Source organism: Chiloscyllium plagiosum, chromosome 3 (assembly GCF_004010195.1).
Source record: "Chiloscyllium plagiosum isolate BGI_BamShark_2017 chromosome 3, ASM401019v2, whole genome shotgun sequence".
Lineage (NCBI taxonomy): Eukaryota > Metazoa > Chordata > Chondrichthyes > Orectolobiformes > Hemiscylliidae > Chiloscyllium > Chiloscyllium plagiosum.
The window spans coordinates 51,455,482-51,473,486 of NC_057712.1; the positions used below are offsets into that span (position 1 = coordinate 51,455,482).

Below are 18,005 nucleotides of genomic sequence, written 5' to 3' on the forward strand. Positions count from 1 at the left end.
TGGCACTACATCGAGGGCTGAAGGGCCTGTACTACGCTGTAATGTTCTAATTTAAGAAATGCAGCATCTATCTGTTGAGAAATTGTCAACAGCTCAAGGGGATCCTGGAAAATGTTTTAGGTATATGTTCTTCAGCCTTCCTGTGTTACATTGGATAAGGACATCTGTCTGTGACTATATCATTGCAACTTTTGACATTCTCTTCACAGCCCATTTCCACAAAACCGACAGGAGGAGCCTTATCTGCACCAGCAGATCTAGATCTTTTCACTGAGCCAACTACAAAATCGGAGGACTCTGCTAAGAAGCCACTGTCCAAGGATTCTATCTTATCTCTGTATGGTACAGGAACAATGCAACAACAACAAGGCACTCCAGGTAATGTATTGGCATGGTTCAATGTATTAAGCATTGACCAGCGGTGCATTTTGGGTTCACAAGAAACAGGATGGTTAATTTTATGGTGAATTCTAACTTGTCATATCAGTACCTTAAAGGAGTATTGCTGTAATTCTTTCAATGTTGAGTATCCTCCATTACAGGAGCATTGTTATAATAGTTTAAGTAATGCTTACACTTGATTCTTTATGGGATGGTGATGGCATAGTGGTAATATGGCTAGATGAACAATCCATAATCTCAGATTAATCTTCTAGGCCATGGGTTTGAAACATTTGAATTAAATAAAAATCTGCAATAGAAAGCTGGCCTAATGGTGACCATGTGAATATTGTGGATTGTTGTAAAAACCAAACTCTGATGTCCTTTAAGAAAGGAAATCTGCCATCCTCCCCTCGACTGGCCTACAGCAATGTGATTGATGTTTAACTGTCCTCTGGGTAATTAGGGATGCTGCCCTGGACAGCCACATGTTCATATCTTGTTGTTGATTGGAGTTGTTTGAGCTTTGGAGTTGGAGCTTCAATGACACCTTGTACCACTACAATGATCAGTGTGACAGAATGAAACAAATGAGAATTTTGTGAATAGCATGTTTCTAGAAATGGTTACCCTGCATCTCAGGTGCTGAGGGAAATAGTTAACTGCCAAACTTGCAAGGAGGTTCAGGCAGGTACACATGAGCCCCCAGTGTAGCTTGTTCCCCAACCACTGCTCAGTGTTGCATCATCTGGGTAGTTGCAGATGTAGGTTTCTAGGCTGCAGTTGTGTTCAGGACAGTACTGGGGTTAAGAGTGCTGCAAGGGTGGAGGGTGAGGGTAAATAGCCACAATTTGTACTCCATATCAGTACCAATAATGCAGGTAGAACGAGGTTCTGCACGCAGATAATTTAGGAGTCTGAGATCTACCTGAAAGGTAGTAATCTCCAGATTGTTCCTGAAGCCACAGGAGCTTTTGCAAGTTCCGTTGGGGAGGTTTTAAATTAGTATGGCAGGGGATTGGGAACCAAGGTGAAGGCTTAAATGGGTCAGATTAAGATCAAGTTACGGGAGATAAAATGTTAGTTGGCAATGTAACCGGTGACTCAGGAAGACAAAAGAAACAAGGATTAAAAAGCATCCAGCAAAAGAAATTGAGCTGTTTATATTTTAATGCAAGGAGTGTAACAAACAAGGCAGATGAACTAAGGGCACAGGCACATAGCAGCATGTTGTTGTTACTATAACAAAATTTGGTTAAAGGAAGGGCAAAGTTGACAGTGCAATATCCCTGGAAATAGAGTTTTCAGGCAGGATAGAGTTGATGATGAAAAAGAGGGGAGGATAGCAGTATTGAATCATTCATAGTTGTGAGAAGGGCTAATATATTAAATGGGTTAACAAGTGATGCTTTATGGGTTGAGCCTAGAAATAAATAAGACAGTCACATTTCTTGGAATATACTGCAGAGCCCCAAATAGTGAGCGAGAACATGTGTGTTGACAAATTGCGCTTATAAATGGGCAATAATAATAGGAGACTTTAACCATCCCAATATCAACTGGGTTACAGACGATATAAGAAGCATAGAGAGTGAGGTTTCATGCACTACATGCAGAATTTTTTTTAAACCGTCTGTGACAAGCCCAACGAGAGGAAATGCAATTCTGTATTTCGTTTCAATAAATGAAGATGAGCAAGCGGATGAAGTGATAGTGGCCACCATATTGAGGATAGCAATTACAGTTTGGTTATATTTAGTATTATTATGGTAAAGGACAGAGATAAATCAGGAGTAAAAGTTTTAAATTAGGCAAAAGCAAATTTTACAAAACTAAGTGATTTTGTTTGAGATGGACTGGAGAAGACTACTGAAGGATAAATCACTAGTAAAATAGTGGAAGGGACTAAATAGTGAGACCCTTACAAAGTCAATGTGTCCTTGCCAACAAATAAGAATGATACTACCAAATCTAGATCCCCAGGATTAAAACACAGGGAAAAATTAAGTTTTTTAAAAAAAGCTTATGGTAGTCAAAAAAACTCAACACTGCAAATAGCCTAGAAGAGTACAGAAAGAAAGGGATAGAGTTTAAAAAAAGAAATAAGGAAATCAAAGAGAGGGCACAAACGATTCTTCGCAAGCAAGATAAAGGAAAAAACCCATCGATGTTTTACCAGTATATAAAGAATAAAATGATGGTGTTACAAAGGTGAGATTGACATCCCTCTGATGATTAAAACCAAAACACCCAAATAGGAGCATCTTAACTTGTAATCTGATGAAGAAGTGTGGCAAGGAGTATAACCTATCTCTCACACCCCTAATCTGTTATAAAGGAATGATTACATGGAATGAAATCCTTTCATTCACTCTAGAATTAACAAATAACTAGTTATTTATCTAAATCCAACAGTGAACAAATTAACTGAATTCCTAACAAACTGAACAGTTACTCCATAACTACTGCCTGTTCCCTAACTGAACCAGTTCTATTGGTATGCTGTTTCTATAACATAGGTCCCATTTGTATAAATCCAGATAATAAGAAAACAATAAATTAAAGCTTAGTTCTCAAAATTCATACAGAATATGTATTCTGGAATGCTTTTCTTCCTCTCTGCTGTTGGGGATTTATTCTCTGTAATTTTTCTGTTCTGAACGCCTCTGCATTGAATTTTGATGTCAGGAATATTAGCGAAACATACTGTGGACCTTTTATGAATAGGTGTTTTTTTTTCTGAGAGCATGGAGATTTCTCATCTCTTCTCTTCAGATGGCTGTTGGCTCTCTTCTCTATCCAATTGCCCCTATCTTTATACCCATGCAGATAAATTAATTTCTTTACAGCCTAATTGGTCCCCTGTTGTCAGTGCTATCAGATTTAAATTTAATTGACCCGAAGTCTCCAATTGCCTTTTTAAGTTAATTAGCTGAATTTGAAAAGACTACTTGGTAAAAATGCTGTTCAATACAAAATGTTTTGATCTTTGTACCTGCACTTTAACTGCTGTTCAGACATCCATTTTTAACTCAGCACTGAAAAGAACACCATCTTTTAATGAATGACACAATACTTTTCCCCCATTTTACAATTTTACCATTTTTACACACCAACTTCATGACAATAATTAAGGAAAAAGTAGGACCTATCCAGAAGGGAACTTGAGAATATGGAAAGAATTTTAAATACACTCTTTGTCCTGTATTCTCAAAGGATATAGTAATCCAAGAGAAGCATTGTGAAATATTAGACAAAATAATAAGTGTCAGAGGAACTGGAATCTTTGAAAGTGGATAAACCATCAGGACTGGATGGATTGTTTGCTAGGATGTTAGATGGTCAGGGAGGAAATTTACAATCTTCACTGGACATGGATAATGTGCTGGAGGAATGAAAATATAGTTCTGTTGCTTTAAAAGGATACAAAGAAAATGAAGTCATAGAGATGAACAGCACGGAAACAGACCGTTTGGTCCAACTCGTCCATGCTGACCAGATATGTTGCAATTGTACCAGCCTCCATCATTTCCTTTGGCAGCTCACTCCATACATGCATCACCCTCTGCGTAAAAAAGTTGCCTCCAGGTCCCCCTTATACCTTTCCCCTCTCACCCTAAGCCTTTGCCTTCCAGTTCTGTACACCCCCACCCCAGGGAAAAGACTTTGTCTATTTATGCTATCCATGCCCCTCATGATTTTATAAACCACTGGGAGGTCACCCCTCTATTGCAGAAATTATGACTGTTCACCTTGAGAAGGTTAAGAGGAGATTTGAAAGAGGTGCTTAAAATCATGGTGTGTCTGAACAGAGTTTGCAGAGAGAAACTGTTGATGGAATGATCAAAAATGAGATGACACGAAGTTGAAGCAATTGGCAAAATGTTAAACAATTATAGGCCAGTAATCTTCTGTGGTGGGCAAATTGTTAAAATCAATCCTGAGAGATTGGATGAACTGTCACTTAGGCATGCACTAGTCAGCATGGCTTTATTAAGGGAAGGTCATGCCTTACAAATTTGATTGAATTATTTGAGGAAGTGACCAGGAGGATTGATGACGGTGGTGGATGTTGTCTCCATGGATTTTAGTAAGGCATTTGATAAGGTCCCACATGGCAGACTGGTCAAAAAAGTAAAAACCCATGGAATTCAGGATAATGTGTCGAATTGGATCCAGAGTTGGCTTAGTAACAGGAAACATAAGGTATTGGTAAATGGCTGCCTTTGCAAATGGAAAGCTGTTTAAACCTGTGTTCCACAGGGCTCTGTTGGGACCACTGCTGTTCATTTTGTACATTAATGATTTGGACTCAAACATGGAGGCCACAAGTTGGTAGTTTGCAGACAACCTAAAAATTGGCTGGAGAATGGAGAGCGGTAAGCTCCAAAATGATGTAGATGGGTTGGTGGATTTGGGTAGAAAAGTGGCAGATGGAGTTCAATTCTGATAAGTTTGAAGTAATCAGTTTAGGGAAGTCAACCAGTAAATAGGAATGCACAATAAATGAGAATACACTAGATGAAGTGAGAGATCTTGGCACATAAGTGCGCATGTCCCTAAAGGTAGCAGTGCAAGCAGATAAGCTTTAAAGAACACTGTCCTTTGACTAGCGCCCTTCTGTGCTGTATTATTTCTATGTTCTATTAATGTGGATAGAAAAAAAAATAGAGCAAATTAATGTGTCATAATCCAAGAAGTTTTACAAACTGGAAAGAAACCCTTTTGTCCATCATAATTGCTCCAGTCATCAAATATCATCTTGGCTAAACCCATTTCCCAGCACTTGGCACGGAGCCTTGTATGTTATGTGTAGAAGGGTATTCCCCTAACCGGGATTGAAGACTCAGGAGGCAGACATCTGGCATGTCTGTATTCAAGCAGAAACCAGTCAATGCAGGGAAAGGACGAAGGAATCTTCCCCGAATCTGGCTTTGACATGAGAAATTATTTTTTTCTTTAATCTTTCGCTCAGATTGAAAGCTAAATCAATGACAAACTGATTTTACAATAAAAAGCATTTTCTGTTAACAATGTGATCACTATGTTCCTCCCTCTTTCATCGTTTATGCAATCCTATGTGATTCCTGAAGAAGGGCTTGTGCCCGAAACGTCGATTCTCCTGTTCCTTGGATGCTGCCTGACTTTTCCAGCAACACATTTTCAGTATGTGATACCTAATCAATGATGGCCATTCCTATAGACACCCTCGGTTCCCATGTATCTCACGGTGTTTAGCAGACACTGTGATCTCCAGGCATTGGGATCTTTCTTTGCATCTAATTCATGTGCATTCTAAAGTTGCTTACTATGCTCCTCTGGGTTTTTATCAGGCTAGCTTATCTCTAGGGAGAGCTTGAATTCTGTTATTCATTGTATTCCATTTTAGCAAATTTAATTACTCCTCTTACACTTCCCACTGTCCGAATTATATATGAAGAAAAAACAAAAGACAGTTAGTTTTGACTGACTTTTTGCTATAGATTTGTAATATCAATTTATGTTAAAGTTAGTTATAAATTGTAGTAATTCAGTCTTCCCTACTATTAGCACTTTGTGATTAATGGGTTGTGAGCAATTTATTTTGTTTGTTTTATTTGTTTTATTTATTAAATTTATTTTATTTTGTTCTGGGTATAAGAGAAGTAATTTTCTAAAGCTAACTAATTTTCACTTCTACGTTTAAATGTTTTGTTTTAATGCTTTGATTATATGCATTTTTTTTATGCTGAAAAATACCCTTATGATTAGATTAGATTAGATTACTTAGTGTGGAAACAGGCCCTTCTGCCCAACAAGTGCACACCGACCCTCCGAAGAGCAACCATTCCCCTGCCTTTACCCCTTCACCTAACACTTCGGGCAATTCACCTAAACTACACATTTTTGGACTGTGGGAGGAAACCGGAGCACCCGGAGGAAACCCACACAGACACTGGAAGAATGTGCCAATTCCACACAGACAGTTGCCTGAGGCAGGAATTGAACCCGGGTCTCTGGCGCTGAGGCAGCAGTGCTAATCACTGTGCCACCGTGCCACCCCTAAGCAATGCTAAGATTCCTTACTAGAACTTTTTTCTTCATATTCTAAGTTATTTCAAGAAACAAAATACTATAAGATAACTTTAGCTTTGCACACACAGCTGTTTTAGTGGGCTAATAGGCTGCATCTGGCACTTGGTATCTGTTCATTTACTGGGACAGTTACCCTTTCAACTAAGGTGGCAAGAGTTACTCATTTATTGGACCTTAGGTCGTCTTGTTAGAATGTTTTGGATGGGAACAGGCTGGATCCTTTTTACTGTCCTTGGAGTGGTTTGTTCAATGGTATTGTTTTACGGTGTGTGAGAGCAGGCTGTTTTGCTTAGTTTCGTCTGCCATTTTGTTTTAACAGACATGGGCCACCTTATTTTGGCCAAGAACAGGCCACCCCTGCAGTATTGAATTTCAAGTGCTCATCTAAATAGTTCATAAATCCCCATCTCCTGCGGTTCCACATGTTGGCTACCTTACTGATTTTTGAGGGGCCCTATTCTCTCCCTAGTTACCCTATTGTCCTTGATGCATTTATAAAATATTTGCCAAAGCTATCTCATGTCCCCTTTTTGCCCTCCTGATTTCCCTCTTAAGTATACTCCTACTGCCTTTATACTCTTGTCATGCTGGATGACTAGTGAAATTGAGGTTTTGGCTTTAAAAAAAAGGAAGCATATGTCAGGTATAGACAGCAGAGATCAAGTGAATCCTTAGAGTATAAAGGCAGTAGGAGTGTACTTAGAGGGAAATCAAGAAGGCAAACAGGGTTAAGGAGAATCCAAAGGAATTTTATAAATTTTAAGGGTAACTAGGGAGAGAATAGGGCCCCTCAAAAATCAGCAATCAGCCTATGTGTGGAACCGCAGGAACTGGGGAAAAAGCTAAACGAGTATTTTACATCAGTCTTTACGGTAGAAAAGGACATGGAAGATCCAGAATGTGGGGAAATAGATGGTGTCATCTTGAAAAATGTCTATATTTCAGAGCAAGAGGTGCTCGATATCTTAAAACGTATAAAGGCCCATAAGTCCCCAAGACCTGATCCGGTGTACCCTAGAAATCTGTAGGAATCTAGGGAAGTGATTGTTGGGCCTTTGCGGAGATATTTGTATCATCGATAGTCACAGGTGAGGTGCCTGAAGACTTGGGCATTGGCTAACGTGGTACCACTATATGAGAAAGGTGGTAAGGAAAAGCCAGACCAGTGAGCCTGACATGCTTGGTGTGCAAATTGTTGGAAAGAATCCTGAGGGACAGAATTTACATGTATTTGGAAAGGTAAGGACTAATTAGGGATAGTCAACATGGCTTTAGCGTGAGACATAGTGTCTCACTAACTTGATTTTTTTTAAGGAATTGATGTGGGCGGCGGATGTGAACTGTATGGGCTTCAGTAAGGCAAGATTCCTCATGGTAGACTGGTTGGCAAAGTCAGATCACATGGAATACAGGGCGAACTAGCCATTTGGATACAGAATTGGCTCAAAGGCAGAAGACAAATGTTGGTGGTGAAGGGTTGCTTTTCAGACTGGAGGCCTGTGACCCATTGGTGTGCCTCAAGGATTGGTGCTGGACCCATTGCTTTTCATCATTTATAAAAATGATTTGGATGTGAACTTAGGAGGTATAGCTAGTAAGTTTGCAGGTGACACCAAAATTGGAAGTGTAGTGAACGGCCAAGAATGTTACCTTGGAGTACAATAGGATCTTGATCAGATGGGCCAATGGGCTAACGAGTGGCAGATGAAGTTTAATTTAGATAAAAGTGAGGCGCTGCATTTTGGAAAGGCAAATCAGGGCAGGACTTACACACTTAATATTAAGGTCATGGGAAGTGCTGCTGACCAAAGAGACGTTGGAGTGCAGGTTCATAGTTCCTTGAAAGTGGAGTCTCAGGTGGGCAGGATAGTGAAGAAGGCATTTGCTATGTTAGCCTTTATTGGTAAATGAATTGAGTATAGGAGTTGGGCGGTAATATTGTGGCTGTACAGGACATTGGTTAGACGACTTTTAGAATACTGCGTTCAGTTCTAGTCTCCCTGCTATAGGAAAGGTATTGTTCACCTTGAAAGGATTCAGAGAAAATTTACAAAGTTGTTGCCAGGGTTGGAAAGCTGGAGCTATAGGGAGAGGCTAAATAGGCTGGAGCTACTTTCCCTGGAACACCAAAAGCTGAAGGGGTGACCTTAGAGAGGTTTATAAAATCATGAGGAGCATGGGTAGGGTGAATAGCGAGGTCTTTTCCCTGGCGTGGGGGAGTCCAAAACTAGAGGCATAAATTTAAGGTGAGGGGGGAAAGATTTAAAAGAAATCTAAGGGGCAATGTTTTCACGCAGAGGATGATGTGTGTATGGAATGAGCTGCCAGAGGAGGTGGTGGAGACTGATACAGTTACAACATTCAAAATTGCTTAATTTTGATTTTAAAATAGCCAATGACCAATGAAGTTGTTTCTTGGACTGGACACCTGTAACTAGTGGTGTTCCAAAGGACTCAGTGCTGGGACCTTTGTTATTTACATAAATGGTCTGGATGTGAATGTACAAGATATGATTAGTAAGCTTGCAGGTGATTTTTTAAAAAAGATTGGGGGGTATCCTTAATAGCAAGGAAGGTTATCAAAATTTCAGAGGGATCTTAATCAGATGGGGAAGTGGGCTGAGAGATTGGCAAATGCAGTTCAATACAGATGAGTGTGAGGTGTTGCACTTTGGAAAATCAAACCAAAGTGGAACCTATACAGTAAATGATAAGGTCTTGAGTGTTGTGGTACAGAGGGGCCTAGGAGAACAAGTACATAGTTCTTTTGGAAGTGGCGTCAAAGGTAAATAGGGCGGTGAAGAAGGCATTTAGTATGCTGGCATTGATCGGTCAAGGCATTAAGTATAGGAATTGGGATGTTATGTTACAGTTGTGCGAGGCCGCACTTTGAGTATTGTGTAGTTTTTGTCATCCTGTTATAGGAAATACCTAATTAAACTGGAAAGAGTGCAAAGAATATTTATGAGGATATTGCCAGGACTGGTAGATCTGAGTTGTAGGAAGACATTGGCCAGGATAGGAATTTATTGGAACATAGGAGAATGAGGGGCAACCGTATTGAGGTGTATAAAATCATGAGGGGCATTGATTGGATGAATGCATATAATTTGTTTCCCGGGGATGAGGAATTGAAAACTAAAGGGCATATGTTTAAGATGAGAGGGGAAAGATTGAAGAAGGACACAAGGGGCAAATTATTCATACAGTAGTTGGTGCGTATATGGAATGGGCTGCCCATTATATGGAATATGACCCTCCCTCCACTGCTGTCTAGAGGGGGAAGAGAATTTCACAGACTTGGAAAAGATTTCTCCTATTTCTATCTTAAATAAGTGGCCTCCTATTTGTAAATTGTGTCTACTAGTTTTAATCTCTCCTGCAAGCAGAAGCATCCTTTTAGCATCCATTCTGACCACATTCTGCAGGATCATTGTACATATTTGAATAAAATCACTACAATTGGACATTGCAAATCTGGTTTGGAACCAAATGGTACACGTTCATAATTTTAACTGATGAGTGAGGATTCAAATTATTGTATGTGGGATACCCTGTACACTATATGGCTGCCCACACAGAGTAGCATTAGAATTGTTACAAATGAGAATAGGCATTGAAATTAAGTATCACTATTTCAAATCAGCAATCGTAATTGGGAAAGTGATTTGCTAATTTCTTGATTTTGTTTGGAAGTGCACAAGACAATTCAGTAATTTTAGTCTCTTTCAATATTTTATTCACTAAAATACCTGGTGAGAAATGTTTTGCACTATTCACACTGTAATCTACAAACCAATACAGGTTGAACATTCCTAAACTGTTCATTCTCAAATTCAATTATTCTCTGTCCAAATCATATTTTCAGGAGAAAACACAAGTAAGTAATCCAAATTGAACTCTCACAAGAACAGTTTGAGTGGTCTCATTTTTGGCTTGGCCATAGGTTGAATTCAGGGGTGGTGTACACATGCAGCACTAATATCTTTGAATGACCAAGAAAGAAGAACATAAGTCACAACCGTAAATGTAAACTGTTTTTCTCCCTTCTCAATGCTATCCAGAACAGCTAAGAATTTTGTATCTTCGTTTCAGGCTTCCAGGAATTGCAGTAATTTGCTGTTATGTAAATTTTGAGGTAGCTTCATAATGAACTTTCTCATTGATTCTTTGGCAAGAAAAAGAGTTGGATAACAATGCACTATAAAGTGTTTAAATCCCTACTCACGACTTGTTGTTTAAGACTAATCCTCATGATACTGCATTCAATGAATCCTAGCATTAGCTGAATTGAGAATAGTTGGAGTTAAAATTCCTGTTGACAGTGAATGAATGTTGCAGCTTATGAGCTTCTTTAAATTGATGATCTCTTTACATGTCCCATCCGGAAGCTGAATTTTCCTAAAAGAAACTGAGCATTGTGAAAATACAGTTTTGGTTCCCTTATCTGAGGAAGGATGTTTTTACTATACTGGAAGTGCAGTGAGGTTCACCAAATTGATTTGTGGGATGGCAGGACTGACACATGAGGAGAGATTAAGTCAGTCAGGATTGTATTCACTGGAATTGAGAAGAATAAGGGAAGATCTCAGTTAAGCCTATAAAATTTAACAAGACACAACAGTCAGATTCAGGAAGAATGTTTCTGATGGTGGGAAAGTCCAGAAGCAGGGATCCAAGTTTAACAATAAGGGGTAAATCCTTAACTAAGATGGGGAGAAATTTCTTCACCCTGAGAGTGGTGAACCTGTAGAATTCACTGCCACAAAAAGTGGATGCAGTCAAAACATTGTTTTTGTGAAGGAGGTAGATATTGCTCTTGTGGCTAAAGGGATCCAGGGATAATAGGGAGGGCAGTATTAGGAGAAAGTGAGGACTGCAGATGCTGGAGATCAGAGCTGAAAATGTGTTGCTGGAAAAGCACAGCAGGTCAGGCAGCATCCAAGGGCAGTATTAGGGGATTGCGTTTGCTGGTCAGCCATTATTCTATTAATTAGCAGAGCTAGCTTGATGAGTTGAATGACCGACTGCTCCTAATTTCTGTTTCCAAATGTACAGGGCTGCGTGTGATGGATTGTGCATACAGCATGCTGGCCCATGTATGTTCTCTATGCACTAAGAGTGTGTCTGTGTATTTAGAAAACTGGGCAATCTCAAAATATAGTTCATTGTATATGTTATTAGGATAAGGAGACAATTCACCAGCAAAAGTTTCTCCCAACAAAAAGATTAGCATTTTGTGCTTAATTAAATATTTACAATGTACAACTTTTATTTCACACATTGTACACCAGAAATAATATTTTGAAATGTAGGTATCCAGTTCAGGATTTTCTAGGCAGTTCACAATAACGGTTTTACTTTCGATTCGGAGATGCCGGTGTTGGACTGGGGTGTACAAAGTTAAAAATCTCACAACACCAGGTTATAGTCCAACAGGTTTAATTGGAAGCACACTAGCTTTCGGAGTGACGCTCCTTCATCAGGTGATTGTGGAGGGGTCGATCGTAACACAGAATTTATAGCAAAAATTTGCAGTGTGATGTAACTGAAATTATACATTGAAGAATTGATTGTCTGTTAAACCTTTCATCTGTTAGAATACAGTGATAGTTTCACTTCTTTCATGTGTAAATCACAAAACCCTTTTTTTTAAAGTTGCATTCTCGGGTTAGCTGTTAACAATGGTGATAGCTAGACAATATGTTGAAGTACAAAGTTAAAAATCACACAACACCAGCTAGCTATCACTAGTTATGCTACAGTTTTACAGAACTTTCATTAGGCCGTACTTGGAATATCGCGTACAGTTCTTGTCACCACACTACCATACGGATGTAAACGCTTTCAAAAGGTTGCCCGGAATGTTGCCTGGTTTTGGTGATTTTTGCTGTGAAGAAAGGTTGGATAGACTAGGAGTGTTTTCACTGGAATGCACTCCTAGTTGAGGGGTAACCTGATGAAGTTTATACAGTTATGAATGGCATGAATAGAGTATAAAGTATGAAGCTTTCCCCCAGGGAGAAGGGGTCAATTACTAGGGGACACAGGTTCAAGGTGCAGGGTTCAGGGTGGTTTGTTTAAAAGAGATGTGCAAGGCAAGTGTTTTACACAAAGGGTGATGAGTGCCTGGAGTGCGCTGCCAGAGGTGATGGTGGAAGTAAGCACACTAGCAGCATTCAAGACGCACCTGGATAAAAACATGAATAGGAAGGAAATAGAAGTATATGGATCCTGGAAGTGAAGACAGTTTTAGTATGGAAGGGCAAAATGTGTTGGCGTAATTTTGGGCTTCTTCCTGTACTGTTTTTATTTGTTCTATTCAGACTCTCCCTATAGCTCAAAGCGTCCAACTCTGGCAACATCCTTGTAAATGTTTTCTGTGTGGTGAATTTGCATTTGCAGAATTATTTGTAGATGCTTTATATGTTGCTCAAAAAGCACATAATCTCTACTTCCTCTTAGCTAACCAATCCATGCTTACATGTTACTCCCTATACGATGTGAAGTACACCACATCTACTTCTACAGTGTACAACCTGAAGATCATTACAAAGTGCAGCCATAATGCATCAGAGCGTGGAGAGCATGTTATTTGGACTTATACAATTTATTTATGTTTTTATAGCTGCCTGAAGTTGATTTGCATTTTGTGAAGAATGCCCTGATATCACTTGGTAATTTCACTGCATTATTCTTTCCAGCTGCTGTGTTCATGGCACCTTCTTCGATGTCATATGTCTCTCACCCTGCAGCCAGCTATCCAAATTTCCCTAACCTTGGAACACCTATGCCGGCACCTACAGGCATGATGGGCAATATGATGGGGCAGTCGGTGGGTATGGTGGGCCAGCCAGCAGGGATGGTGGTTGGCATTGGAATGGCAAATGGATTTATGGGTAATGTGCAAACTGGTGCTGTCCGAGTTCCAGAGAATATGGTGGCTCCCCAAGCAGGAATGGTGGGAAATTCATACAATGTGCAACAAAGCCAGCAACCACAGTGGAATCTCAGTCAGGTCAGTGAAGTTTCTTTATTGATTTAGTCAAAAGGAGCAAGAAGTCCTTTTACAGCAGAATTATTGATTCTCAATAATATGTGACGCTGATTTGTTAATTTACTGGTGTCTTCTGTAGACATTTGCTACATTGTTTCTCCACTGCAGTAAATCATGTGATGACTGATGTTTCTGTATCAATTAAAAGATGCCCATATTACACAGGAGGGTGCTTTTGAAGCTAGCTGCCTGAGGTGTGCATTAATCATTTTCCCAAAGGTTATAACTGAAAATGTTTGTTTCGTATTAGTCTTGCCTTAAATTCATCTGGTTCACCAATGTCCTTTAGGGAAGGACATCTGCCATCCTTACTTGGAAATAAATATTGACTTTGCCAGTGGTATCCACATCCCATGAAAAGAAAAACTTAGCAAGGCCAAGGAGTGTTACCAAGCAATTTGACCAGATCATAAGCAAGCTTCATAGTGTCATCTGTCCTCTGGAAGAAATCCAATGCTGGTGATTGATTTTCATTTTCAGTTTTTCCCTTGTGTGCCTTGGAGGGCTAAGATTAATCGCAGTCCAGCAGCTATTACACAGGATGAGATTGCTCACTCAATACTGGCGAGTGATAAAACCTGTCACCATCTGTTCTGTCTTTGGATATAATACTGCTGCAGTGATGCACTGATGAGCAGTCAGTATAAACTTAAAACTGTTTTATCTTGGTGAGGCATTGTGTCTCTAGTGCTGCATACAATTAGACTACAGTGTATATGCTTACAGGTGCCCAAAACTCTAATCACATCAGAAAGGTTTTTGTATGATTCTAAATGGAATTGGAAAGCATTTCCAAAAATAATGGAACTCATTAAATGATCAGTCATAAATTGGGAGAACATCATTAATGCATATTAAAAATGATAGTAAAATTTTCTTGCAGGAGTGTCCATTTCCCCAGTATCCATTCAGCACTATGTCCTACCAGCCATTGTTATGAGAATTGGCAGCAATTGGCTAGCTACTGAAAATTCATAGAATGAACCATTGGGACACAGTACTGTATTATGTTTGGAGTTGGTCCAAGGAAGACTAGTTCTGCATGACATCCCCATAAGTGCTTCAGGGTCACCAACACCCAAACCTAGCAAGTTAAAAGATTGCTTACCTCTTTTATTAGTGTAACTTGTGAATTAATGTGCATTTGGCACATGAACACATGAGTTTAAATTAGATACGTTTGTTTTTCTGTTCAAAATCTAGTAGCTCATATATGTGGAGCCCTTGGAGCATTGCTATTGATTTCATAATTGCACATTGTATAATGTGCTGCCTAGTGTCTGTATGTCAATAAGCATTGGATTAGCATGAGTTTAGGTAGGAAATTCAGCGGTTTTACCTTCCTATGGACCAATGAGAATAACCTCATACTGATTTGAAGATGCCGGTGTTGGACTGGGATGTACAAAGTTAAAATTCACACAACACCAGGTTATAGTCTAACAGGTTTATTTGGAAGCACTAGTTTTTTGAGCACTGCTCTTTCATCAGGTAGTTGTGGAGTATAAGATCATAAGACACAGAATTTATAGCAAAAGTTTACAGTGTGTAACTAAAATATATATATTGTTTGTGAAGTCTCTCATCTTTTAGAATGAACATGTTAGTTTCAGTTCTTTCATATGTAAATCACAGAATTTTTTTAAAGTTAGTTTCACAAGTGAACTTTAACAGTTGGTGTCATGTTGGCCCAGAAAATGCATTGAAGGTGTGAGGTGCCCTGTGTGAGATGCCTTGTATGAGACTGTCTGTGCCACAATGTTCAGAATGATTCTAATCTAAAAAATGTATTTACAGAATCTTGGATGAATTCATGCAGTTTTTGAGCAAAATAAAATGTAATTTTGTAAGTACAAATTCACCCCACAAACTTAAGTGTGTGTGTGTATGCATTTGGCGGGGGGGGGAGAAAGGGAGGTTATGAGTCCCTATGAGAGAGTGTGTGTGAGTGAGTGTAAAGGGGTTTAAGTTTGAGAGAGTGAGTGTGTGGGAGAGCTTGTTTATGTGTGTGGATTTGTAGGAGTGTGTGTGTCTGTCTGTGGTGCAGTGGGGTCACCTGTAGTGTGACATGAACCCAAGGTCGCGGTTGAGGCCATCCTCATGGGTACCGAACTTGGCTATCAGCCTCTGCTCAGCCACTTTGCGTTGTTACCTGTCCTGAAGTCCACCTTGGAAAATGGTCACTTCAAGTTCCAAGGTCAAATGTCCCGGACCACTGAAGTGTTCTCTGACTGGGAAGGAATACTCCTGTCTGTTGATTGTTGTGCGGTGTCCATTCATCTGTTGCCATAGTCTCTGCTCGGTCTCGTCAATGTACCATGCGTCAGGGCATCCTTGCCTGCAGCTAATGAGATAGACAATGCTGGTTGAGTTGCATGAGTACCTGCCACGTACATGGTGGGAGGTGTCCCCAATCATAATGGTGGTATCCGTGTCGACATTCTGACACGTCTTGCAGCGTCTACAGTGACAAGGTTGTATGGTATTTTTCAGCTCCTGGGATGTACTGGACAATGAAGGGTACCCTGTCGGATGCAGCTCATGTCTGTCTCCTGAGGAGATCATTACGGTTCCTTGCTGTGGCACATCGGAACTGGCACTCGAGTTGAGCATCATGCCCCGTTCTTAAGAGTGCTTCCTTGAGTATTTCCAGGTGCCCGTCACGTTCTTCCTCATGTATAGGGCTTGTCCATGGCTATTTTAATATGTTTCGGGTGGAAGCTGGAGAAGTGTAACATCGCGAGGTTAACTGTGGGTTTGCAGTCGAGTGGCGGTACCCATCCTTAATGGAGATGCATGTGTCCAAAAATGAAACAGATAGTAGAGAGTAATCAGTGATGAGTTTGATGGTGGGATGAAATTCCTTGATATCACTGTGTAGTTTTTCTCAGTGACTCCCTGCCATGGGTCCAGAGGAAGAAAATATTGTCAATATATCTGGTATATAATGCAGCAAAGAAGTCTTGTTCGAATATGTGCATGAAAATGTTGGCATATTGGGGTGCAAATTTGGTCCCTATGGCTGTTACGTGTGTCTGAATGAAGAACTGGTTGTCAAAGGTGAAAATGTGGTCGAGGATAAAGCGGATGAGTTGTAGGACGGTGTTCGGAGATTGGCAGTTGGTGTTGAGTACAGAGGCTGTCGCTGCAATGCTGTCATTGTGGGGGATGTTAGTGTAGAGTGCTGACACGTCCATTGTGACAAGGAATGTTCCTGGTTTGAATGGTCTGTTGGTGCTGAGTTTCTGTAAGAAATCTGTAGTGTCGCAACAGAAGCTGGGGGTCCCCTGTACAATTGGTTTCAAGTTGCCTTCGACATAATCAGAGAGGTTCTTGCACAGAGTCCCATTGCCTGATACGATGGGATGTCCTGGTGTGTTTGCTTTGTGTATCTTCGGAAGGCAGTGGAAGTCATCTACACGAAAAGTACATGGGATGAGGGCACGTAGGGAACTCTGAATTAGTGGTTCTGATCCATGTGTTTAGTTCACGGGTATGCTGTTTGATCAGATTGGCTGGTAGTTGCCTGTAGTGTTCCTGGTTGTTCAGTAGTCGGTAAACTTACTTGCAGTAGTCTGTTCTATTCTGAATGACGATGGCTCCTCCTTTATCTGCTGGCTTGATGACAACGTTATGATTAGTTTTGAGAGTAGCATAGTGTTGAGTTCTGATTGGGTGATGTTTTGCTCAGCCTTGTGGCTGCGGCCCTCCGGTGGGGTCCAAGTTGACTCCTCCTTTGGTTGCTCCTGTACGGATCCCTGTGATGACTGTTCTGGTTCCTCGGTGGGCTTACTGGGATCACTGCTAGCATCTTGAAAGAATACCTGGAGTCTCATTTGTCTGATGAATTCCTCCATGTCTGCTGCAAGACTCATGGGGTCCATTTTGGTGGTGGGGCAGAAATTGAGACCCCTGCTAAGAGCTTCAATCTCTTCCAGTTGAAGGGCATGGTCCAATAAGTTGACGATCGACTTCCCTGTGGTGATAACGTTTTCCACTGTGGTGCCAGAGTGGTGATGCCAAGTTTCTCCAGTTTCTTGTTCTCGGTGTATGTATGTGATATGGTTTTGTCGCATTGCCTGTTTGGCAACGTCCCGCAAGATTCAAAAGGATTGCGGATTCCAAACCTGCTGAAATCAACCTACAACATAGACTATGTGGAGAGACTTTGCCACTGCACTCCTTGCAGTGACACACTACAGGTGACCCGACTGCATGACACGCACACACTCTCTTGGGCGCGCTCCGTCTCGCTCTCGCACGCTCACATTCTCTCTCACACACTCACAGGCAGATGCACACACACACACTCTGATACACAGACACACTCTCGCTCTCATGCTTGCTCTCTTCCAGTCACAGACACACTCAGATACTCCAACACACGGACACACACATTCTGAAACAGACATGCTCCCAATCTGGCTTGCCCGCGCTCTCTGGCTCGCTCGCCCGCGCTCTCTGGCTCGCTGCCCGCGCTCTCTGGCTCGCT

General features: G+C 40.7%; 1 protein-coding gene across 4 annotated transcripts in view; it reads left to right on the forward strand.

The window, feature by feature from the left end:
• smap1 (small ArfGAP 1) overlaps positions 1-18,005 on the forward strand; it is a 248,777-nt gene that overhangs the window by 226,372 nt on the left and 4,400 nt on the right. For all 4 annotated transcript variants that reach the window (XM_043681802.1, XM_043681807.1, XM_043681823.1 and 1 more), the window contains 2 exons: positions 210-378; positions 13,161-13,474. In XM_043681802.1, coding sequence (XP_043537737.1) covers positions 210-378; positions 13,161-13,474 — 483 coding nt within the window. The remainder of the gene's footprint in view (positions 1-209; positions 379-13,160; positions 13,475-18,005) is intronic.